We start from the raw sequence: 26,199 nt of genomic DNA on the forward strand, positions 1-26,199 counted from the left end.
GTTTGTCTCTGCACATTCCCCCCTAACAGGGGTGAGGCTAGATGGAAATTGGGGGGCTTTTATTTCATGTCAGTCTATGTCCATTAATTTGACAGGCAGTGCTGTGGTCTGACTAGTAAGTAGAGGGGGTTGGGAGGAGGTGTTTGACTGTGTGTATATGTGTGTGTGTGTGTGTGTGTGTTGGTGGGGGGGGGGGCAGGGCCTGTGGGTCATTAATCATGCCCTCTGACATGTTGAGGCTGGGGCCATGTCTCCCCTTGTGAATACAGCTGGCCCTTTGCTACTGGCACTGGAGATGGATGCCCCTCTGACTTCCAAAGCAGAACACTCTTTCTGTCAGCCTTTTGGCCATTCTCTTAAATGGCCATTCACTCTTTCATTCATCCGTCCATCTTTCCGTCCATCAATCTGGGCTACAAGAACTTTGCACCACCTCTCTGTCCATCTGTTGTTGATCACCTTGCATCTCTTATTGTCACTGCCACAGACCTTACCCTCTCTTATTTCTGCTTATGGAGTGAGATCTGTTTAAGTCCATAACTTTAATATTTCTAAGGACACATCACTGAAATTCTGTACATGCTTCCATTCTGGCAAAGATCCTTGTAATTTCTTTTTTGATTTTCATAACAGAGATGAGATCACTTCATTTATGCGTCTGAGGATTTTCTGAAGGCCTGGCTTTTGGGCTAGAAACATTTTTAGAACATATTTGTCTTGAAACTAATAGAACAAGTGACACTGAAAGGAAGAGTTCCAGTTTCACCAATAAATCCAATTTCGCAAGAGAGGCTGGTTTGGCTATAGCTAAATAAAGACTCTGACTCAAGCTAAATAAAGAATGTCCATTTTGAAAAGAAAAAATGTCTGACTTCTTCCAGCTGAGAGCCTCTCCACAAAGACATGCTGCAGCTATGAGGACTCAGCGAAGCAAAACCATGAACCACAGGTGAACCTTCAGAGGTATGACAAGCTTTAAAAGCGTGTTTCTCTCTGTATACTGCTGTTATTCAGGCTCACAGTGGAGTTTTTCCTCAAAGGACTGATTCAGCTCAACACCTCAATTTTTATTGGCTATGAGATTAAAAGTCTTGCCATGGCAATTACCGTGGTTACCTGTTTCAAAATACACTTAACTAATCAAAGTATCTCAGCAGGATATTACACAATGTAGCCAGACACTTACTTAAACCCAGTTTGATGTTTTTTTTTTACTCTCAAGGGGTAGTCTTAGGGTCATATTAAAAGCGTGCACTTTACTGAAAATAGAATCAGGTCTCGTTCACTTGAAAATTATGCAGAACACATTTTATACCCCTCATCCCCCCACACTCCATGCTCTGTGTTGTTATTTTACCACAGACCCCACCTTCCTGCTGTTCTAACCACAGCACTGCCACACACAGCCCCTGCCATAAATCAATGGACAGGATCGTGTCTGCCAGTCAGACTAAACAAGAGCATTTGTGCTGATTTGCACTAGCCCATTAATCATTTTGACAGTTTGAAAAACACATTTCCCCTGTAATGACTGTATTTGGAGAATCATGTCTGCCTCCCTTTTATGCATGACTCTCTCTCTTTCTCTCTTTCCCTCTCTGACAGCAGTGCTTTCTTTACCACAGAGAGAGAGAGAGAGAGAGAGAGAGAGAGAGAGAGAAGGGGGGGGGGGGGGTGTTTGAGGATTATTAATTGCTGACTGCTCTGTAAATGTTAGTGCATGCAAACGTCTGGTTTATTCAAATGTTTTCAAATGGAAAGAAATGAAGAATACTCACAAATTAAACCAGCATGCTAAAATAACTTTCAAAACGGTTGAGTGTATGGGCTACTTTTGTATATGGTTAAAGTGGGCCAAAATAAATATAGCTTCTGTCATTTGATTAATAAAATGCTTGTTACATTCTTTGCCACTACAAACTTGAAGTGTGTTTGAGTTTTCAACGCTACATGACGTTTTATTTCCGAATCTTTGACAAGAGCATTAATTTGTCACAGTGGCACCAGGATATTATGTTTTTGCCTCCCTCAAATGGAAATACTGTGAGGTCATTTCGCTATATTTCTACACAAGAACATATACACACGTAAACTAACCAAGATGAGGTACGTACACTCAGTTTGACCTCTAAGCGCTGACAGGAACAGGATGGTTTGGGTCAACATGTGAATTCAGACTCGGTTTCATATAATAAACATATATGGACTGCAGGAATGTAACAACGCGGGGCGAGTCTGGTCAGGTCATCCACGCGTATGGCTAAATACGCAACCTCTGCTTGGTTGTCCACTGCCAAGGCACGTTTTCCCGTTGCTGCTTAGCCTCGTGATGCATGAGAACTGACAAGCTAGCAAAATTCCCGGGGAACGAAGGCAGATCAAACCCAGCTGGGGCCGCGTGTATTGGTGGTACGCCGTAATTTCAGATGTCCTTTAATCGCCTGCCGAGCCCTGAACCCCAGCTTTAGTCTGCATCTTGGTAAATTCACTACACACTACAGCAATAAACTGATCCCATGCACACCGCTTTAGTTTTGTTGTGAGGGAGAACATCATTAGCATCATTAAAAAACATGCATGGCATCTGCTAAGGGATCACCGTGTAAACATCTTTACGAGGCCAGAGAGACGTACATTCTGCACTGGAGTGTAATTATCGATCTTGCCTGAACGTCAAAATATGCACTGTGAGAATGTTAAAATATGGCCCTGTCTTGTGCTGTTTTTGTAAGTATTCTGTGGTATAGATGGTTACAGGCTTAAGTATTACCAATAATTCAGTGTTACTTTGTAGTGGCTTCTTTATACTTCAACTTTGCGTTGCATTTAGTGCTTGAGAACCCAATGCAACGCCGCTCATGTCGCTACAAAAACAGCAGGAGTCAGACATGAAATGTGTTGTTACTTTGCCTCAAGTGAAATAACAATGTGGAAGATATTTCAATGTTCAGATGGCTCAAGGAGTTCCATGATGGGAAAAGCTAAGCAGATATCACTAACACGTGACACCGACCCAAGACATCAACTTGACATGAAAGGGATGTCCGTCACAAAATAGCAAATTAACAGTTAATTGCACAAATATCCTTTGTTGTTATTTAGGTATGTTCATAAGAGGAAAGATTTCCTTTGACTTATGAACTCGAGGCATCGTCCCCATTTTGAAAGGGGAACCAGAACCACTGGCCCACCTCAGCCTCGGACGGCCTGCGCCGCTGCTTTGTTCTTAAGACTTTAATCATGACTCTACAATTAAGACACACGTAACTGTCACAGTGGTCTGACGTTTTGCAGAACTGTTTGTATTATTCCTCTCCTCCCCACCCATACTCTCTCTGTGTGACGGAGATCTTAGCTCCTGACAGGAGAAAAGTTTAGACTTGCTGGAACTGAGAAACAGCTCCACACTGTTATAATTAATCACAAGCTCATGTCAGTTGCCCGTCCCGGACAGGCACATCAGACATACTGACTTCATTTAAGTCTGTCGTGCTGGTAGTTAGTTTAGTGAGAATTTATGTTTAGTGTATAATATAGCTCTTTTCTCTCTCCATTTATGTGGCATTCCACGTCTCTGTGGAGGGTAGTGGTTGGGACCTGAATGATGTATCTGTCTTCACAGTGAGCAGGAGGAACGACAGAAATAGAGTGTGGGTGTTGATTCCTGCCATCACCGCATGCAAGGGAAAAAAGAGAGAGAGTGTTATATACGGACAGTGATAGATGAGGGGAGAAGTGGGAAGACAGAGAAGATGGATTGGATGACAGCATGATGGACGAGCCCAGGCAAAATTGAAAAAGGCACTACTCTTCATCTCTCCTGTGAGAGTGGACGTCTGCTAATGAAATTTCATCTATTGCACCTTCTACTCACTTTTGAGGCCCCATTTACACCCACCTTCATTTTTCATCTCTCTTCATGCTTTTATTCTTTTGGCTTTGAATTATTTTACCCAGGGGACTTGTAGGTGATGACACAAACCAAAAGATTTAATCTCATTCAGGATTTTAGAGCACGGACCACATACACTTTGCTGAAAAATGTCCAGTATCACAAACACTGAAAAATCATTGATGATTGCTCAGCCCTGAACCAGAGACCTCAAATGCAAGACTGAGAAAAGACTCAAAGACAAGCGATATAGCAAATGTCTTTTCACCTTCAGCTGCCCGTGTCACTCTCACGTGTTGCACCCTTGCACCTTTGACAGGCCGATCGCTCAGAAGGAAACGTAGTCACATGACCTGTGAATAGCGGCTACTGGACACCCCGGCAACTTGACCTGTCTGCTCACGCTCAGCCACGCAGATCCACTGCATGGTTCAATGTCACAGGCACCATGAACACAACGTCTCAGAAAAATGAGATAGCTGCCACCACTCAGGTTACCTATCCAGATCCGTGATGGTCTGAGAAACACGGCTATTGCTACACTTAAGGTTTTGATGTTTTGTTCTCGTGAGTCTGTAGAATATAGGATAAAAGTAGAATAACACTGATTTCAGATCAGCTGTTAAGAGTTGGAATGAACTAAAAGCAGTGTTGGAGCTCAGTAAAGCTGTAAGGCCAAACTTCTGTTTACTGACACACAGATACTGAGCTGACAGGCCCTGCTGTTGTACATGAGTAGATGTGGTATAGTACTGATGGAAATTTAGCCGGATGGGTAAACAGTTCCCTCTTTGCTGGTCTCAATGGTTGTTCTAGAATCAGCTTTTTCAATTTCAGAGGCTCCCCTTTGAAACTGAAACCACCGGGGCAATAACACTAAACATGAAATAGCTTAGCCAGTCACATTGGATGAGCCAGATGAGCTACACTGGTCTCTTTCTGAGCACAACAGTAGATGAAGTATAAAATCTCCAAAACAACCAGATTTATTAATACATACACTCTGGTAGTAGATGGTTAGGACTGCGAGTATGACGCGATGTGTTCTTTTCAAGATTCAGTGAAATTTGCCATTTTTGATTTGTCATATGGGTTTACAGCATCACAATATGCACTTGGGCATAAAGTGCTGTAGTCTCTTTAGCGCTGTGTAAAATAATTTTACTGCAAATGCATAACGTACATTTGATGGGAGCTCCCAGTTCCCACCTGAACCATTATTGCCTAATTTACAAATTGGACCTGATCCCACAGAAAATATGTAATGTTCCAATGTGAGTTTAAGAGGCTAGCTGATAGAGGCTGAAACATTCCCTGAACTGTGATGTCACTGTGTCTATTAGAAACTTCAGAGGTCTTTCTCTGACTAATGCATGTATGTATCTTACATTGTAGTCTTAATCTTGGAATTATAAAAACATAATTTAAAAAAAAAAGCAATATAACCCCGTGTACCTAAGTTTAATTGAACATTCACTCTTTGAGGATTGCTATAAAATTAAATTAAATTAGTTACTTTAACTATCCCAGGAAAATCAGCCATAAAAGAGAATGATAACATCATAAATTGACTAGTAATCTGTAACTCTTAAAATGATTATCTGATAGCCTTCTGGGATTTAATTTGTCCTCTGAGAGAAAAGGCACAGGATGACTAGCGTATGCAATAAAGAGACAAAATGAGAGAGATGGGGAAAAGACAGAGCATCCCTGGGGTCATCATTACAAGCTCACAGATGCAGGTTTCATAACAGCAGCACACCCCTGAATGTGCTGAGGTGGCGTTTCTGAGGCACAAACATGCAGTGGCCTTCGAGATTGCGACGCCTGCAGAAAAGGTGCTAGCCTCCAGCTAGTTCCGCTCTTCCTTGACGGCAGTGCAGTTCGCTAGAGATGACAAGAGGGTGGAGCTCTCTGCAACACATTAATCACCCAGACCTGTCCTTGGAAACAATAGGTGCTTTCCCACAAGCTGGGAACCTGTCCCCTCAACATCAAAAAGACTGACAGGCATGTTGACAATGGCCAGAGTTTTTACTACAGACTTGGTTTTAGAATTAAAAACACTCCTGTCATGTAAAAAGACACACCTAAAGTATAAGGAGGCACAAGAGAGCACCTAAAGTATTTTCAAAATTCCAATCAAATCCAAGCCTCTGACATGTGAACTGTATGACCAAGTGCTAATGATATGTATACAGGTCATTGGAAGCACTAAAAATATGTAAACATGTTGGAAGTGTCAGCAGATTTCAGTCTATGTGTTACATTTCACTCCAGTTATTTTCCAACTATCGAGGTCCTTCTAACCATCATTCAGGGCCACACAAATCTTCAGTCTTGACTGAGGACAGAGAGCCCAGGTCATAGAAAATAAGACTATTCAGCCCACTGGATCAATACACCATTCTCTGACCTATTCTCCAGAGACTGCCATTAAAGTGAAACTTGAAGACCAGCTGTGAGTTAGCACTCCCTCCCTAACACTGGCTGGTGTTCTTCTCTCTTCATTATATCAGTAAGACGTAACATACAGAAACATTATAATTCATTGGCTGTTTCTCTGAGACATTGATTGGACAGGAACGTGACTTGTGATTGCTCTTTACAGCTATCAGTTGCTCATGCCTGTTACTTGAAGAATTTATTACTACATGATGAGATTTTCCTGATGACCTTGAATGTTGTACATGTCTTGGATTTTGCCACATATTTCTGTGTGACTTAAGAGATCATAAAAAACAACAAAAGCAAAAAGCAGCATTTTAAATAGAAGCATTTCATTTTATTTAACAAAATAATACCTCCCAGTGTAGCTGGATAGCACTGCCATCAGTGTTTTCTTTACTTGTCTGTGTCCGGTGGCTTCTCTGACTCATCATCCAAGTACATCACAAAAAATCGTACAGCTCATTTTCCATTTATTCATTGGCTGTACAAATAAAATACAAGAACGGTCATAAAAGACCAGAAGAAATTTGACATGCACATCCATACTTCAAGGACAGAGAAAAACAGGGTGAAAGAGAAGAACATTGTACCAAGTAAAAAGAAAAATAAGATTATATTTGTGAAGCTTGTAGGTGTTATGCAATACGTTATAACAACTGTACGGCGCAGTGTGTAAAACGACTTCTGTTAATATGTGATTTCAAAAGTAAAAAGGAATTAAGAATGTTGTATTTCGGTGGTATAAAACACAAAGCCAAGCGCTCGTTGAAAAATAAATATGCTTTTTGTCCATAAGTTGGAATGGTAAACTGAAAGCTTTACAACTGGGTCCAAGCTCCAATCTCAAGCTTGGGTCAAGCTCACATGCACTCTGTTTCCTCAGGCTCATCCTTTGAAAACAAGAAAACCCTGGTGTCAACTTATCAACACTGGACCCTTTGCCATGTGTGGCCTACCAATCCTGTACCAATTTCACAAAGTCTTGACCATTAGGAGTCTTCATCTGGAGACTGACCGTCTGTCCAGCTACTATTCATGTTGGCTATCCAGTCATGCAAGCATTGCTCTATTGCTTCATCCGTTCCGCCCCTATTGAAGAGAAACAGGCTAATATGTCTCACTGGTAGCCAAGCGCAGATGCTGATCCCAATCTCTGACTGTAGAGGGCGTAGTGGGAGTAGTATGGAGCTGACGTGGGGAGGGAGTGCATGGGAAGGGATGGGGTGGTAGGTAGGTGCACTTTGCTGTAAGGATGGTAGCGTGCCAGCCCCAGACTAGGTGCTGCCCTCAGGGAGAAGGAACTGGGCAGTGACGCTGGGCTGCTCTGGGGGGGTATGTGAAGATGGCAGGAGGCAGCGGTGGCAGATGAAGAAGATGAGGGGTATGCTGACAGGAGCTTGCTGTCCACGCCTGGGAGTGACGTGTGTGTGCGAAGGTGGGTTAGGAGCTCCTCAGATGTTGCGAAGCGTTTATCACAAGGGCCGCCGGCTGACACCCAGTTGCATGCGTGTGGCAGGGGCTCATTGGGTAACATGAAGCCATAGGTATATAGGGGGTGGGACAGGGAAGATGTAACACTGGATGACAGGGAGTTAGGATGGAGTGAGTGAAGAGGATGGGTAGGGTACACCAGTGGGAAGCTTGATTTAAGTGTGGCGGAGGGGTCATGCACACAGGTGCTACAGTTGCTGCCTCCCAAGTGGGGTGCACTGGGGTAGCTTAAACAATAAGGATCGCGGCACAACCCTTGCATGAAAGAAGGGGGAGATGCTCCTGTGAGTGGACTAGAGCTGGGGTGTTTCCCTGTGACACCAATGCCTGCTCCTCCCAGGCTGGACTTAGTAGGGTCCAACCCTGGAACAAACTGACTTGGATAACCTGCATAGGTGCCCACTATGGAACCATGGTAGCCCATACTGGAGGAAGAGAGGGGGAAGACAGGGTGGCTAGATTTGAAAGGAGAAATGGGTGCAATGTGTCCAGGTGCCAGACTAGTCTGAGAGGGTTGAGATTCTGCTTTGGTCTCATGACCGGGGCTACAGTCCGAGCTGCCATTGCTAGAATTGGCATTTGCTCTGGCATGACTTGAGTTGGCGATCTGTGGACTGTCCAAAGCAGCCTTATTTGACTCTACCTCCTTCTTCAGAGAGCTGTTACAGCCTGAGTTGGCCTGATCTGTAGGTTTGTTATCCCCGTTTACAGTTTGTGAGAGTCCTGTCTGCTGTCCACCAGGTGATAATGGTTGCCTGTGAGCCTGTGACTGTGATTGTGTTTGTGGTGGAGAGGCTGCTCTGGAGGTTGGGGAGATGGTGTGGGGAGGGAAAGGCTGACAGCCTGATGTGCCACTATTTCCACTTCCTGCACCAATAGGAACCCGAAACTCTGTCTTGCTGCTGCTGTTGTTAACACCCTCCCTCCGGCTGTCAGTGCCCAGTTTGGAGTAGGGTTTGAAACTGGACTTATCCTCCAGGGTATGCCGGTGCTCTCCAAGTTTCAGGCCAGAAGAGGAGGTTCGGGACATGGGCTCTTTGTCACTGATGCCACTGTTGGGGATGGAGGCAAGTTTGGAAGAGGGAGGTGGGTCTGGCTTGCCAATTTGAGAACAGGTCTGTGCTAGAAGAGCTAAGGGACTCTTCTTGGCATCCAGCTACAAAAAGAAAAAGGAGTAGAGACATTTTCAGTACACCCTAAAATATTAAGCAAAGGATTTACACAAATGTATTACATTCAAACCTTAAAAAAAGCTGTTAGTTTCAGCTAGGAACAATTTGTATTTTCAAAAACAGTTTGCTCACGAGCTCTACGTGCAATGACTATATTATATATCTGACTTATTTTGCTCTTCTGTTATAGAGAATTACATATGACAGACGACAGAATGCAAAAAACAACACGAGACTGAACCGTAAAAATCAATAATGTTTGCGCGTAAGGCAACGAGAAAATCTAATTTTGTTATTGTTAAGACGGCAACTCAGGGACGCTAAATTCTTAACAGGAATGATTTAAAGTCCAGCGTACTGAAATCAAGTCAGCGGCGAATGGCCTTCATATTAAATACGTATGCGTTTTATTGTGTATTCACAAATGTATGTACATTTCTGTGAAAAAACATATAGTCTACAACAAATGTGCACTGAACTCAAACGATTACATTTATTTCTGTATCAGTAGCCAAAGAAATGCCATTCTGGAAAAATAGAAAATGGAGAGTAACCGTAAGGTAAGGATAGTGCTGACAAATTCTCATCCGTAAGAGAGTTTCTTTCACAGACTCCATGAAACTTTTTCCTTGAGAAGCTGTTTAGTCGGCAGGAGGAGCTCCGAAGTATTTCAGTATGACAAACGTTTTTCAGCTCTTGCAGTAGTGTATATACAACAACTGACATAATTAGCGCTAAATGTTATGTAATATGAGCGACAGAACAGAACAGAACTAATGATAAATTCACAGTTAAAATAGCAGTCTTTCTAGCTTCCCGGTTATTGCGCATAAACATTCGAGTGCGTAATATTGCAATGTTGGAATAGGTTAGTCATTACCTCAATGCTTACTGAGGCTGAGGCGAGGGGCTGGAGATACTCCGAGTGTAGCAAGTGTCCAGAATGAGCGGTCAACATCTTGAGAATTCGGATAGGGAGCCGTTTAGCCTGACGAATAGGATCCGACGGAGTTAGTAAAGAGGCTGAGAAACTCTTAATTCCAATACCAGTGATTTTAGTGAAATTATAGTTTACGTCGATATCGCAGTTAGTAGGTTCGGGTGTCCGGCTCTTTAGGTTGTGCGCTTTAGGTCCACTGAGGGAGTCTTTCATTTGCAGAGACACGCAGCCGGAGTCAGACCGGGGTAGTGGTAGGGCAATCAAAGCGCATTCATGTTTTCCCAAAAGGAAAGACTAAATTTGATGCTAAGTACTCTTCATAATCCAATTAAAAATTCCTTTCTCGCCCAGCAGCTCCAGCCAAATAAAATGTTTCACCTTATGAGAGAAGAAAAGGAAATTCCAGTGTTGCCCATAGTTCCTTTCCGCTCCACGGTTTGCGCAAGTACTAGACACAAAAAATTGAGACTATGAACAGAAAACTAAACTGGTTCAGAGGTACACATCTTACGGTGACGCCGTGAAGTGGCGCAGAACAATTAAAAAGAAGAGACGAACAACAGTATCCAAGACCTTGATGAGAACACAGGTTGCAAAACGCCACGGTCACACCTTTCACTTGATCACCCCTCTTCAGACGCGCACTCCGTTCTTCCTTAAACACCTCAAGTAACTAAAACGACAAAAAGATCTTCAAAGTAGGCAAGTAGCCGTCCAATGATCTTTGCCTGCATTCGTAATGAGAGGGTAGGTGCTATTCTCTTAAAGGCGGGGCCGTCTTGTCCCATCCGCCCTGCCTGTTCTTTGTCACATCCCTATTCATTATAACATGAGAATGACAACAACAGCCCTTCAAATGTCATCATATTAGAATTTCAGTCCATTTATCTTTGATGAAAGAAGAACAATCTGCACCAGATTCAACCTCTTTTCTCGCATTGCTGTATCCCACTACAAAACCTAGAGTAACGATGTATTTTAACGACAGGGGGCGCCTAAACTAGTGCATTACCTCACAAACTACAGCGACCCAGTGGTTTACACACCCGTCCTTCAACCCAGAACTCGGACAGCGTCATAAACCTGTCGTTGACACTAAATACCTATCACATGTTAGGTGTGCTGTTTAAAGGAAGCAATGAGTAAATCCTATAAATCAGTGTAAATAGAAATAAAGAGTTCCTTTTAAGATTTAACTAAAGCTCATATCCTGATATGAACCCTGTCACTAAATACCTCAAGGGCACCTCTCCAGGACATTTTTGCATGTGCTTAGATATTCTTACTAACAAGTTTTATTTAACATTGTTTGCAATGCCAGTGGCTTTCTATACCCCCTTGTTATGGACCATCTTTTTAAATCAATCAAATGAAATCTACTGGCCATGACTGGGGTAAATTTCTCCTCTACTGTGAAGAAATGCAATAAAACAAGGGGTACTCTATATTCTTGCCTGCCCATAAATCTGGAATGTTAATAAGTTTATCGCATTGCTGCCGCTGACTGAGTCAGCATTGAGCTAATTGTGTAAAGTACTTAAAAAATTATGTCTGACAAGAGCCATTAGGAGGGGCCCGAAATAACTGGCGTCTGAGAGACTTTGAAGTTGGAAGTCCTGCTGCTTTAGTCCATTCACTGTGATTTGTATCCTGACTATGATATAGGCACACGCCTGCAAATTAGAGGAATGACCAAAAACCTAACCCAGCTTTGGCACAGCACTTAGTTTAATATGGCTATCATTGTCATTATTTTCCTAATAATGATAATATGCATTAAACATGACAAAACAAATATTCATACTGAACAAGACTTATTATCTCATGATATTACTGTCAGTCCTGAAGTGTCAGAAGGCAGGCTTCAGAAAACACTCTAAAGGTTAACTCAGGTCATTGCTTAAATAAGCAGAGAATTGAGGCAATGCAGGTCACAGAGTGCAGGTCACAGGTCAAATGACCAAGAGAGCATGTAGTCTGGAGCGTCAGTACTTGTTTCAAAATGAGACACAGATATAACATGCTTTAGGCACTACCAGTGGCTTTCTCTCTCCCTCTCTCTCTCTCTCTCTCTTTCTGTGTGTGTGTGTGTGTGTCTATGTCTGTTTCTGTGTCTGTGTCTGCACATGAGAGAGGATGTGGGAGAGATGGGGAGAGAGAGAGAGACAGAGAGTGCTCAGCTGAGGTTAGCTCAGTTGCAGAAACATCTGGCAGAACAAGTAAGAGAAATATTACAGAGGTTTTTAAGGGAGGAAACAGGCACTGTCAATCAAACATGACACCCAGTGTTAGAGATACCTTTCAATTAGACAGTCAGGTCTTGACCTCCTCAGAGAGCTGATCTTTTATCAGCTGCACTAAGCCCAAAATGTCAGAGACAGCTGGGAAATGCTAGAAACAAACTTTCACACACACCTCAGCCAAGCAGTGCTGGACCAACAGATGCAGTGCACGATGGAAAACAGAATCAGAAATAGGATTCCATTTCTCTCTCTCTCTCTCTCTCTCTCTCTCTAAGACACAATGTGAAATGTTAATCTTAGGATTCAGACATTAACTGAGATGGAGGAGCAAACATCAGATGATATGGATTATACAGGGTTTAATTACATTAACAGTTTTTCTGAACTGGAGTCACAGGCAGAAGTGGAAGAAGAAAATGAGTTTGTTTTTTTCAGTTTTCAAAAAGTATAATGAGGTGTTTCTCAACCAGCGATACAGTGGTCATGTTATCTATTCAATAACAGAAGGGCAATTCTTTTTTATATTAAATTCTGAACAGATCTGCGAAAGATTTATGAAAATTTCAAACTCTTTTTCCGAGAATTGAATCAGTCTATAACAATACAAATGATTTCCAAACAAGTAAAGCCATCACAGTCCACTTGAAAGGGTTTGGAAAAAAGCAGAGAGGAGGAGAGCAGAGAGAAAAAGAAAGAGAGGGAGAAGAAAAAGACAGCAGGAGGGAAACGTGGTGAAAAGGCTTTGAAAAAGAGGGACTCAGGGGATGGACTGAACAATAAGGGATGACTCCTAAACTTTTGATGACTTGCCTTGAAATTCCTCGTTAACAGATGTGTCAGCGTGTTCATGACTGATTGGTGTTTCCTGTTGCTGATGGTTGTAGGACAGCCTTCCTGTTGTGAGGTCGATAAATCCTGAGGCAATAGCCCTTGTTGCATAACTTTATCAAAGCATTAGAGCAACAAGGGAGACAGATCTGAAGATCCGATAGCAAAATATCCACACAGACTGTGCAGGATATATATCAAACAGATTGTGTGGAATATGTTTGTACTTTAATGTGTAGGGAACTAATGTTTATGAGATCGGAACTAAATTTTGGAACACAAATTCACACACACCTTTGAGTATAACCACTACAAGACTAGTGTTGTAAAGTGAACGTAAAAAGAGCCTGGCGTCCTTGTGTATTGCAATTAGCTTAGAATATGCAGAATCATCTTGCTTACTCTCCAATACTGCAACATACAAACACAATATTAGCCTGTTTTTCATGACGACTAATCGGGGGCTTCAGAGTATATTCCTTAATGTGCTCTTTTATAAAATCAAGTTGTTTACACACAATGCTGACAGGATGGTGCTAAAGTCTCAAACGCATCCTCCTTGTGATTGCTCATCCACAAACTAGACCTGTGCACTGCCTAGGTTTTCTCTTCCACACACAGCAAATATCATTACTCAGGTATATAAAGGGTTTGATGTGTCTTTGCAGTACTCTCTCTCTCACACACACACACACATGCACACACATACACACACACACACACACACACCCTTTATCAGATGCTCATTGACATGTAGACACACACAGAGTAAGAGTGAAGAAGAGCATGGCACACATGCCCAGTCAACAAAGGCAGTCATTGTGTTCTTGGCGGAGAGGTTAACAGAGAGATAGTGGGTGGGTGCAGCATCCAGCCAGCAGATGCAGGGCTAGGATCTGATTGTTGAACAGCATTGTGTGAAATTTCATCTGACATCAAAGGTGCATATCTGCTCACTCCCTGCTGATTCCAGGATGGAGCCACAACTGTCTCCTGCAGAACACCCACAACTTGCTTCTCCTCAAACTACATTCTCTCTGCCTCTGAGTTTTCAACCCTTAAAAGTCAAGGCAGAGCTAAAACATATCATATGCTTCCTACTTCCACCCTTTCCAAAAGTCTATCCACTTTTTTTTGAAGAGTCTACATCAAATTAAGTGCAATGCCACTCATCCATGGACTGCTAGGGTGATGGCAGGTGACAGGGATACGATACCATTGTTCTGGCCATTGTTCTGATTGAGCCTGTTATGATTACAGGCTGCTGTCTCCTGTCGGCAAATAAACACAGGCATTAGAGATTCTAACAAAGATCAGGGCAGGAGTTTGAAAAGCTATTATTTAGCTTGAATGATCATACATCCACCCCGGACGAATGGGCAGAGGCCTCCTCAATCTTACTCTAATGTAGAATTCCCTTTATCATTACGGCATCTGAGGGAGTCATAGTGCCTCTTTTTTAGTTGTAACCACAGAATTTCAGAGGTATAAATAAATCTTTCCCTCTCTCTTTTTATTTCTGCATGTGTATATGTGGCATGGACCACCACTCTTCTTGCAGCATCCAAGTAATCTATCACTACTGATCTCTGTGTTATTGTAAGAACCTCAGCAGTGTTTTGGAGCACTGAGAGATTCCATGCGCAGACATATTCTTGGTTGGAATCTTGATCTATGATAGAATCATTGTCTGATCAAGGAACTCTATTTCAGACTTGCTCCGGAGACCCTTTATCGTCTAAAAACGTAAATGAAGATTGTAAGTTGCTGTAGAGTGTCAGCTGAATGCATAAGAGTACATGCAGCACAGGATGTTATTCACTTCCTTGAGTAAAGGATCACGTCACTTAATGGAAACTGTTACAAAGAAGTCATTTCCTTGTACCACTCCCTAAAATAAATAGATGTGTCAGTTTGTTCACACTTAAGTAATATGGATGCATTATGGATACTGTTCACTACTCTACCGACTCTACACAGAAGATCAACACACGACATAACCTCCATTTCTGACCCATTAAACCTCAGACAAAGAAATACATTCTCAGAAATACAGAACTGACTCTGGGACATATATTAACAAATCATCGACACTAAATCACTGATGAGCAATGTGTACAATATCTGGAGAAGCTGATGCATTCTGAGGTATTTGAAATTGTTTTTCTGTGTGCTGCAGCAAAACACATAAAAAACACACGGCAAAAAAACACGTCTTTAGATATGTATTTTTGTTAACTGATGTGGGTGTTAAAGATGGTTTGGCTGCCAACACTTTCGAGGTTTCCAGTTATAATTTCTTGGAACAATACGGATGCCTTTGACGTCAACAATTGTTGTCCTGTTTCCAAAAGATCCTGAGTAATCCCCGGAAAGCCGTCCTAAACATCATCCTCACAAAAACAAACAAAAATATTCACACTTTGCTTATGGACCAGTTGAAGGCGGTATTATCACTGATATTAGACTATGTATGCGAACACGGAATTTTCTGGAATCCAGCAAAAACAAAAACATATCACTTAAAACGCACCATTCAATAGGTGTGGCTGGTGCAGAGTTCTACATCTTTCACAATAGTCATCAAGTTTTCCACAGGCCAGATTTCATATGTTAACACTAACTCATCTGTTGAATTTTGGCACACCCCGGAGCGATGAGTGACAAAGGACGGAAATTGAAAGGTAAGGATTGCAACACATACGACCTGTCAGTTCTCACGCGAGTGAAAGGGCGGTTGTCAGTTGACATGCTTTGATATTGTGACAGCTAGAGGCTTTCAATTAAAAGCCCATCAATGCGTAAGTAAATCAACGCCTATCGGCCATGCCACATCAAACAAATAATAATTACGCGGTTCCGCCAACATAATCCATCTCATGCCTGACATTTGACAGCTCCAGATTAAGTTACAGTGAGTTACAGCCACATGTTCAGTTTTCTCAGGTAGTCTTGAGACTTTTCCCTTGAGATCTCTCCATACTAATGTCAATAGCATTTAAACTATAAAAACAAACAAACAAACAAACAAGGGAAAATGAAAATTCTATGATATGAGCATAGACTTAATTAAGACTATTGTCAGTTTTCTTTAAGGCACCATGCATGTAATTTGGGCTTTGTGAAAACATATATCTAAGGACTATAATTACTCTTGTGAAATAACAGTGGCTTCGCAATAATGTGATGATTGAGGCTTGTTCATTACTTCTATCTGAAATACCTGTTTTAATTCTTGTGCGTCTGTCGTTTTCTTGTGGTGTGAATGAAAACGTTCTCAGCTCATGTGTCATTGTGAGGACACTGTCCTTGGCTTACCTCTGTTTTACTTGACCAGAGCTTAATGAAAACAAATGTTTAGGAGCGCAACATTATATAATCCTCCTGACATTAAGTTTTTAACACTACTATTGAAACAGATACAGCCTTCCTAGGCTTTCTATAAACATTGTGAACAACTACAGAGGAATATCTGATGTAATAGGCTACGTCATTAGTGTTTTAATCAGTAACAGTGTACACCAATATTTTTAACTGTGGCCTATGTGTTAAGGGCTACTATTGCTTGTTTAAATGAGTATGGCTCTTCTGCAGAGCAAAGACTAAAATGTGGAGGACACTTGGCCGGTGGACACAAACAAAAATCTACGCTCAGACACGCGGTGGTTTTATGCCCCATCGCAATGAATATAGGATTGTAATACAGCTACGTTTAAAAAAAAACGCACAAAAAAAAGTCCAACGTTGCCTCTCGGAATGTGATTACCAGTAGTTCGGGTGAAAAACTGGTAGAGACAGTTTTTCACCTGAACAAGCACAACTGTGTCATGCTGAGCATTATTCAGTGTCGGGCAGTGTGTTCTGACACTAATAAAATATTTCCCCTACTGACCTCAAAATCTGCTGAAGTAGGACAGCAATTCCCCTCACTGAATGCAACGACGCAAGGCCTACGACACTGAATTCCTGTTTAGCTGCTGTAAAGTCCCACAGAAACTGTGAATTTTGAAAGATGCAAGCTACTGTTGTTTAATCCTCTTCTAAATTCACAGTGGAGCAGATAAGCGTTCATAGACTAGGGAGGTAATTTTGGATTGAACTCACTATTACATAAGTGAAGTGATTCACCTTTTATTTGAACTCATCACTGTTGTATCTTATTCTTCACACCTAACCTGCCACACATCACATTAAAGGGGTCATTTCTGTGCATAGTCCCTTATTGTGTGCATTTGAAATTCAGCAGTTAGGCTGACTGAATGAAAACAGTTTTACACCTCGTCGCAAAGAAGATCTGCTACTTTGCTTTGTACTGTGTCTATACAAATGAACAATGTCAACAAGATTATGGAGAACACGGGTGCTGGCAAGAAATGTTTTTTTTTTCTCTCATAAGCAATATGTGAAATTCAAAAACAACTAAAAATACATTAAGCACATTTGATGGCACAGTAAATCAATGTAGTTCTGAATTAGGTATTCGTCACTGCAAAAAAAAAAATAAAGCGTCAAATCACACAACCGTCTGAGATAGGCTAATAACAAATGCTAAATATAAATAAATTGAACCCATGCACCCAAACTCACATAAACTGTTAGAAAGAAGTTTTATCTTAAAATCTGATAGGACTTAGCACTACCAAAACAAGGTATGTTAAGTGATTTTATTTAACATTTACTGGAAAAAATTACACAGGCCTACATAAATGTGAGCGGTCAACAGGTCAACATGGGTGGTGGTGGGGGCTCAAGGATTTTAAGGGGACAGGCCTAAACAAATTCCATATGCTTTGTCCTGTGAATCTCTGTATGAAACATACCGTCATTTGATGGAATACTTGAATATTTTTGCCAGAGTCTTACGCTGAAGCGCTGGGGTCAGGAGAGGTGGCACATGGAATGTCGACCAAATTGAATATCCTGCCCAGCCCCTCATAGGGCTGCAGTGAGAGAGGGAAAAGGGTTCAGACGTCTTCCTCTTCTCTTGTGCTGCCTGCTTTAAGCAATGCCCTCTCAGCTACCAAAAGGTCTAGGATGAAGTAGGCTACGTTCCTTATTAAATAACTGTTAATTGCTTGGGAATACTCTGAACAATCACTGACCCCTTTTTGCTGGTTTTGCACCAGATGTTTGAAACCCGGTCCTAGCATTACAGCAGTTCTGTCCATTTGCTTTCCGTCTGTTTTCCTCTGCCTTTTTGTTTACTGAGATTTTGCTAATAGTTTCCGAAACGTGATTGCCATGACCTCAGCCTATTGTCAAATGTGTCGAAAATGCATCTGGAGTAAACGTAGCCATGTCTACGTCCCTCTGTCCGTCTCTGTCGGCACTCATAAATAATGTTGACACATGGCGTTATGGGGGAGAAAGAGTGGAGCAAAAAGCAAGAGGACTAGAAAGTAAGGGCAGTTTTTTTTTTCTTTCTTTTTTTTTTTTTATTGTATCACTTGACGAATGAGCCTCTGAACAAGGCAGAGCATCCATCATATCACCTTTAATGGCTCTCTGTTCCAAAGGCCATAACTCACCGGGCTTAAATAGAAAAAAGGTGAAATATGGCGCTGTATATTCCGCCGCGAGACACATTTACGAGTCCTCCCCGCTGTATAAACGCCGTGATTGCTGTTTCAAAGTAGCATGTCAAGTTTCGAAGCTGAGTACAACCAGCTGCCTCAGCACGGAGATGGAGGGAGCGACTGAGAGAGACAAATTATAGCCCAGGCTGCGTCCAACGTCTATTCAAAAACTCTCTCTTGTGGCCGTAAATTTATAGTGTTTGTGCTTACTGCTATTAAAACCAAAACCATGGCCGGGTGACGACCATCCATTTCAGTCGAGCAGCTGGAGAGAATTCCTCCCTGACAGACCGTCCCAGCAGCAAAAAGTTGGAGAAAAAACAGTCGTCCCATCAGCCCACGCTCGCTCACGCACACACACACACACACGCACAGAGAGAGAGAGAGAGAGAGAGAGAGAGGGAGAGAGATAGTTTGGAAGAAGCATAGTGCATTTCTGAAAAAAGAAATTTGTAATGCCAGACGTTGGTCTGTAAGTGCTGTCACAATGATCATGCACAGACTTAAGGCTTCAGCACTGCTGAACTGCTGTTCTGTCCTCTCTCTGTGTCTTACCATGACTAACAAAGTTACACTGTAGGGTTAAAGCTGTGTTTGCCTTAGAGGAATTGAGAGTGTTTTCTGATGAAGATCTTGTGCTTTCTCTTCATTTTTGCTAGGGCACATGATGATTTACACAACTGAAATGAACAGGGGAAAAGTGCAAATATGACAACACACACACACACACACACACACACACACACACCTATGCCTCTCATCCCAAAGACCTAGGGTTGTTATGGTTACTCTTTTATCATTGTCTGTTTAGTATCATGATATGACCACACTCATTTTCCCCCCTTTCTCCACTCCTCTTCAGTTCTCTGGTCTTCATCTTTGCATATTTGTATAACTTCCACTGTCAGAAAGCATATGGCTGTTCCTCTTGTATCTGTCTTCCCAGTTCTTCCTATCCTGCCTGTTATTCCCCCCTCTCTCTCTTTTCTCACTCACTCCCTCTCTCTCTCTCTCTCTCTCTCTTTCTCTCTCTCTCTTCTCTCTGAGTCACAGTGGATAAGTCTATTAAAATCTATTCTGGAATCTTGCCACTAACACATCATTCATTTTAGCTGGGGCCAAGCAGAATTACTGTTGTGTAAATCTTAAAGCCTTTTAGAAGATCAAAGTTGCAAGACATAAATCACAGTTCTTTGCAAATCCACACAGACACATGTGCGTGCTCTCTCTCTCTCTCTCCCTCTCTCTCTCATTCACTCACTCACTCTTAGAATGTAGCGCAGAGTTATGGGAATAGTATGCTCCTTTCATTCCTCTCCTTACAGGCCCAGGAACATTCTCTCTCTCTCTCTCTCTCTCTCTCTCTCTCTATCCTATCCCTATGTCTGTCCTGCTTTCCAGTTTCTTGGCCTTTTTCTAACCTATTTCATCTGTGTGTAATGTCATGTAAGAGAAAGAGAGTACAGTGGAACATCTCTAAGCTTGGAAAGTAATGGCACAGCTGAAAAGAGAGTACAGAGCTAAATGTCTATGGGTATGGAAAAATATTATGTAGATATTTGATTAATGTCACCACTGTATTAGAGGCCAGCACTTATGATTCACTCTGCCAAAAACAACCTCTTTGTTGAAAGACATTGTCTTTGTCATTGTTCTAGCTGTGAATTGGTGTATGAAAGGTTAAGTTACCTTACATAGTCTTAAATTTAAATCAGCAACACTAATACTAAATATGCGTATACAAGGGATTGATGCATACACATATTCCTTTAATTTGGTTGTATACATCAGTCTAAAAATGTTGTCCTTGTGTTCAGTATCACAGGACAAATATAAAATGTACAGATGTTTTGCTATAAAATGTGAGCCTGTGTTGTTGCGAGCCTCATTTTAATTTTGTCAGGGAGAGAGAGAGAGAGAGAGAGAGAGAGAGAGAGAGAGAGAGAGTTTGGATTAATATTTTGTGAGAACAAAGAGACCATCCCCAAAAAAAAAATGAACACCAAGATGGCAACTACGAAAGAACCACTACAAACTACCAAGGCCAACACACTTTACCACGTGCTTAAATCCATACCAAACAACCATCTATAGCATGCTATAAGCTTAAATCCATACCAAACTACAGGCATCGGTGCAGCATAAACATGAAACACTGCTGATATTTCCTGTGAGGAACTGCCATACAATGTGATCTTATTAGTCTCTAGCAATCTTTTTAAATTTGTCAGACAGAGAGAGTGTCTTAAGGCAGAATGTGTCATATGAAACAGTAGTCCTTCCAAAATGTAACATTGTTAAAAAAAAAAAAAATAGATGAAGTTTTTAAATACAGCTGTCACCCGAAGCTCGCGGAGGGACATCATTTTGACACCTCAGTGGCCTGGAGCGAGCACCAGGCTTTTTGATGTGCCATCCTCCTAAGTTTGCGTTGGCTGGCAGATTTTATCGGCAAACACGACGGGCGAAAGGCATGCAGACTAAATAAAAGAGGAGGTTTGTGATAAAAATGTCAAGGATTATCTTCACTTTGCGAGCCCTGTGATGTCGTATCAAACCGGATTTGTTGGAAATGATTTGGCAGCAAGGGAGATGATGCTGTAGTGGGAGGGGTGGAGGGGGGGTATTAGAGGAGCGCAGCAGATGAGAGGATTTCTCTTTCATTATTTAATTCCTTTTTACCCTTTTTTTTTTCAACCACCCTTTTCCTTTTTCTCACCAGACGCCTTTCAAGTCTGTTTTGTTTTACTCTGATTCCAACCTGCTGAGGAGATGTTTCAGAGCCAATGCTGTTGTCAGTCATTGTGATGTTCTGGATGTGAAGATGTGTGTGTGTGTGTGTGTGTTTGAGAGGAGGATTTGTGACTGACTCTCTCACTCTGCATATGAATCTCTGTCACCCTCATATCACATTGCTAGAAGTGACAATATCACGTCAACAAATATTGTTGGGTTTTAAAGGTATGACACCCACAATGTTTCTCATTAGCGTTGAGTTGAAAGGATTATTTCTCATTGGTGCTGTCTTTTTTCTGACACAACCTCTTTCCCCTCATGCAATATTCAGATGCTGTGTCTCATTTCTAGAAGTTTCTACCTGAGCACTTATATTATTTAAGTAGGGCAGGGAGGAACACAGCAAATGGCTCTCCCTTTGACATAATCACCTTTGTATTTTCTAGGTAATCAGACATGCTGATGTAAGGTGGATCACATCAGAGAATGTTGCAACTTGAACTTGTTAAATATTACATACGTGGCTGAAAAAGAAAAGAAAAGAGCATTTGAGAAAGTGCATTTAGTCCACTCAAAACAAAAATAAACTGCACAAACGAGTCAGACTGGGTGGCAAAATAATCATCTGTACATCACTCAGCCGCATTATACAGCTGTGTGGGCAGTCTGTGGTTAGGGTTAAGGTTAGGGTTAAAGGTCAAGGGAAATGATACTTGAATGATAATAAGTGTGTATTGTAAGATGTACTTATTAAGTTCTATATTTTGACAGGTACTTAAGCCAATAAATAGAACCTTTCCTATGGATAATAGCACAAGTGCCCAAATAGGAGGAGAGTGCATTCGGGGACATCGTCAGGCTAAGCGAACGTCTACTCATGTACAATCTGTCTGTCATTAGAGAACTTCATTTTTAGGCAAATAGACAATACACCCACAGGTCATTTCAGGACCAGACGGGCTGACAAGGGCGTAATTATGACTGTCTCTGCTCTGCCCTGAGGACAGAGCTTTAGTCTTCTCTCCATCATCTCCTTCTCTTCCTTTGAAGAACAATCTCTCTCTCTCTCCTTCTGTTTCCCTGCAAGTGTGTCACATCTCCCCTTTGTCTAGGGCCGAGGATTAGTGACGGTGATGTGCTGATGACTGACGGTCAGATTCTGATGCTAAGAGGATACAAGAGGCGATAATGCTGCCTTTTTTTTTTCCCTCATGTCCCAGGTTTCTCAGAGTTCACTGCCAATATCATGGGGCTTTGTACTGTCAGTGACAGCGGTGCAACAGTGATTGATTTTGAACTGGGGCTAACAGAGTTTTTCATATGTTCTGTGTATCTCTAGAGGAGGGTATGTAAGAGAAGTGTGAGGATGGTCTGTGGGTGATGTTCTTCAGTAACATTTTGTCATGCTTGGGTTTTATTTCAAAAATCGATTCCTTTTCGACTTCCTTTGTTCCTGATATTCGGTTACGTGTTTTCAGTTCCCACAAAACTGCGAAAAAATGAGTACAGTTTACAGAACATATTTCAGGGCACTGTTGAAAATATCATACCTATTAGTCAATGAACTGTCATTATTTTTGTGCAATGATTTATGACTGCTGTTTTACACATAGTCGTATCACTCCACATGAAATATAGCTGGCATCCATGAACTGGAAAACATGTTTTTTGTCTTTATGGTTGCTAAGTGGGTGATAATGTAATCATCTAAGTTATTGCAACCAGAACTATATGTTTTGTGGCAGAAGTTGGCAGATTTTACTGGCTCAATAAAATCCATTTTATACTGTTTTGCATGGAAAAATGTCTATATTTGGACGAAAACTGTAGATTAAGCAGGACACTGTAAGCTTAGTGAGCCCATGTAGCAAAATAAACCCATAATATAGCCCCAAGCCTGGCAAAACCTATTTTTAAAATCACTCACTTGCCGTCCATTTTCCTTCACATAGAGACTTGGACATACAGATGTCTGAATTATTTGTGTCTGAAGCATCACATGCGGTCAGTGAACTTCTAACAGATATCTTCTGGAATGTGTAAACCATGTTGTGGGGATGGCTTGTATGTGGTCTCTCACACACTCCCACCCCCACAGACAGAGGAATGCCAGAATGTGACATAGGAAGGGAGAAGCAGGGGACAGGATGAGAAGTTTAATGAAAACAAAAGCGGAGCTGACAACACCTTGAATGGAGGTATTGTGTGTGTGTGAGGAAACACAGGGGTGTGAAATGTCTTTGAAGTGGAGAGAATGAGAGGTGGAAGTACTTATAAACTCTCAATGTCAGTTTCACTGAAGAACAGAGAGTGTGCACTGACTCACTCCAACTCTGGGTTCTTTGTAGCCTGACTGGCTGATCTGGAGTCAGATTCTGAATATTTTTTAAAACATGAACCTTGAAGAGGGAAACATCAACATTTAACCAATGCCAGCCGTTAAGGGCATGAGGTGTTTCCTGAACATTGAACTGCTGCTTTGAAACGGCTCAGTAATTATTCTGTTCTCCAGAGGTCACCAAACTCAAGGTCAGCATTTTGGTCTGGAAGGTTCCTCTTTGCCTATGTAATTTTAAGGAGTGATTGTCTCTTTCAAGAGAACACCCTTCCTCCAAATAAGCAACATGTTCAGAAAAGCACTTCCCATAACAACAAAGCAAGGGAGAGGAAACGGAGAAATAAAAAATTTCAAACAGTCTTCTTTTGATAATCCACACAAAGACAGACTCAAAAGAGGCCCTTGACTAGGGGAAAGACAGAGGAAAAAAGAATGACAAAAGTGGAGTGGGTGAGCTCAACACAGAAGGGGAAGCTATTTGCAAGACACCCCCCCCCCCCCATCCCCATCCCAAAACCTCCACCCACCCACCCCCCTTTCCCCTCCCTCCTTCTCTCCTGTGAAGCAGACAAACATGGCTCCATGAAGCTCAGGCTCAGGCAATGCTCTGATAAACAAAGCGGCAGCACAATGGCTCTGAATGGGAGACTCATGCTGGCAGGATCTGAGGAGGCTGTTTACAGAGGGGGCTTGTCAGATGGAGGCGCAGGGGTTGTTCCAGCGTGTGTGGAAACAGTAGGGGAAACTTGGGGAGCTTTGATGTCTCTCCTCTCGTCTTTGATGGAACCCTGTGAAGTGCTGCACAACTACAGGGGCTCGAGCTGTCAACACCCACATTAGAGCTGGAGGAGCTGGATAACACACATACACACACACACATGCGCACACACACACACGCACACACACACACACACACACACACACACACACACACACACACACACACACACACCCCACGCCACCAACAACTACAACACTAACAACACGGACAGGCGTGGAAGCATAGCTACAGCTAAGCTTCCATGTGAAAGCACAGATACTATGACGCATATCTTTACAAGTGTACAATCTCATGAGATACACACATATAGGCACATTTTAGGTATGTACATGTACACAGACTTTGAATGCTCATTTGCAGTTCTGTCATAAAAACTAATTTTTCAAGAGTTGATCAATTCAATTGTTTCAGGTTTATATCAAAGACAAGGCCTTTTGCAAACTGAGTAAAAAGTCTGAGAACCTAATGCTTTGTTCATGAAGCCATTCTTTTCGTCTCACCGTCATTTGTTTGATGCGTGTCTTTATTTTGGGTCTATTTGTTAAAAATGAAGTCTTATTAATGAAGGCTAATCTTTCCCAGTCACACTGAACCGCGTTATGATCCCTGTTCTCACGGCCAGACACATCAGGTCAGTCTCCTCCAATCAAGGGTCTCTCACATTCTGCAAACAAACATTTAGATAAAGAGAGGATCATGTGACAAATTGCGTGTGATATTGTGGAGAATGGTTAGGATCACAATGACAAGAAATGAATTTTGTAAAAGAAAAGCTCAGTTGCCACTTATCACCCTTTGCAACAAGATCGTCTTTCAATCCACCAGCTTCCCATGAGATGAGCCTCTGAGCACCAGTCACACAGGGGACTGGACAAGACTAAAGTGTACAGAATGAAACTCTGCCTTGCTTTTTACACAAATGAAAAAGCTTTCCTGAAATCAGCAAAAGCCTCAGCCCCAGCTATCATAGTATAAGAGTTTATTTATGATGTTTTCATATGGGATGTTCACTGAACAAACATACATTTTACTTGGTATAAGCAAGGCCTTGATTATGTGGAATGTATGGTTGAAACATATTTGAGATGTGGCTGAAACATGGCTGAGGTACGAACAAATACTGGTCAGAGACGTGAAGGAGAAAACGTGTATGTTAATGCAAAGGTGGTTGGAGTTTCCATGTTCCTCAGTGGAAAACCTGCCATCTGGCATTAGTGTCTAAAGCCCGCCTCTGTCCACACAACCACCTAGACTTACTTCCATTGCATAGTCATTCTCGGACACAACAAGAGTTATTGGAGGGAAGAGAAAGTGTATTTGTTTACGGGACTGTGTCTGTGTGTGTCAGTTTGGGCAGGGACATGGAGGTGGGTGCTTAGAGGGAGACTGTTTTGTGTGGAAATTGATGTTTTTGCCCAAAAAGAGAGCAGTGGAACCAAAGGCTACCATCACATGTCCTAAGGTGTATGGTGTGTGTGTGTGTGTGTGTGTGTGTGTGTGTGTGTGCGTGTGAGAGAGAGAGAGAGAGAGAGAGAGAGGATGTGTAATGAGGAGAGGAGCAGGGGTGTGTGCATAAACTCTCGACAGAGGTCAAATTGAGCCTGTCAACAACATGGCTGCTATAATTTGACATATTAATGTGGGCTGTCAGTGCCAATAACTCAAAGCATGCAGAAACCGCTCTGCATGTGCATATACTTATGAGAGTCTATAACTCCAGCCCTTGCCCATAAAAAATGTAATCTGGCCCT

At 42.0% G+C, this 26,199-nt stretch overlaps 1 protein-coding gene across 1 annotated transcript; it reads right to left on the minus strand.

Moving 5' to 3' along the window:
- Positions 1 to 7,460: 7,460 nt before the first annotated feature.
- LOC115806975 (zinc finger protein 703-like) lies at positions 7,461 to 10,159 on the minus strand. The gene is made up of 2 exons (XM_030767834.1): positions 9,887 to 10,159; positions 7,461 to 8,990 (listed from the first exon to the last, which is right to left on the minus strand). The coding sequence occupies exons 1-2, from the start codon at positions 10,157 to 10,159 to the stop codon at positions 7,461 to 7,463; spliced, it is 1,803 nt and encodes a 600-aa protein (XP_030623694.1).
- Between the last annotated feature and the right edge of the window lie 16,040 nt (positions 10,160 to 26,199).

This window comes from Chanos chanos, chromosome 3 (assembly GCF_902362185.1).
Source record: "Chanos chanos chromosome 3, fChaCha1.1, whole genome shotgun sequence".
Classification (NCBI taxonomy): domain Eukaryota; kingdom Metazoa; phylum Chordata; class Actinopteri; order Gonorynchiformes; family Chanidae; genus Chanos; species Chanos chanos.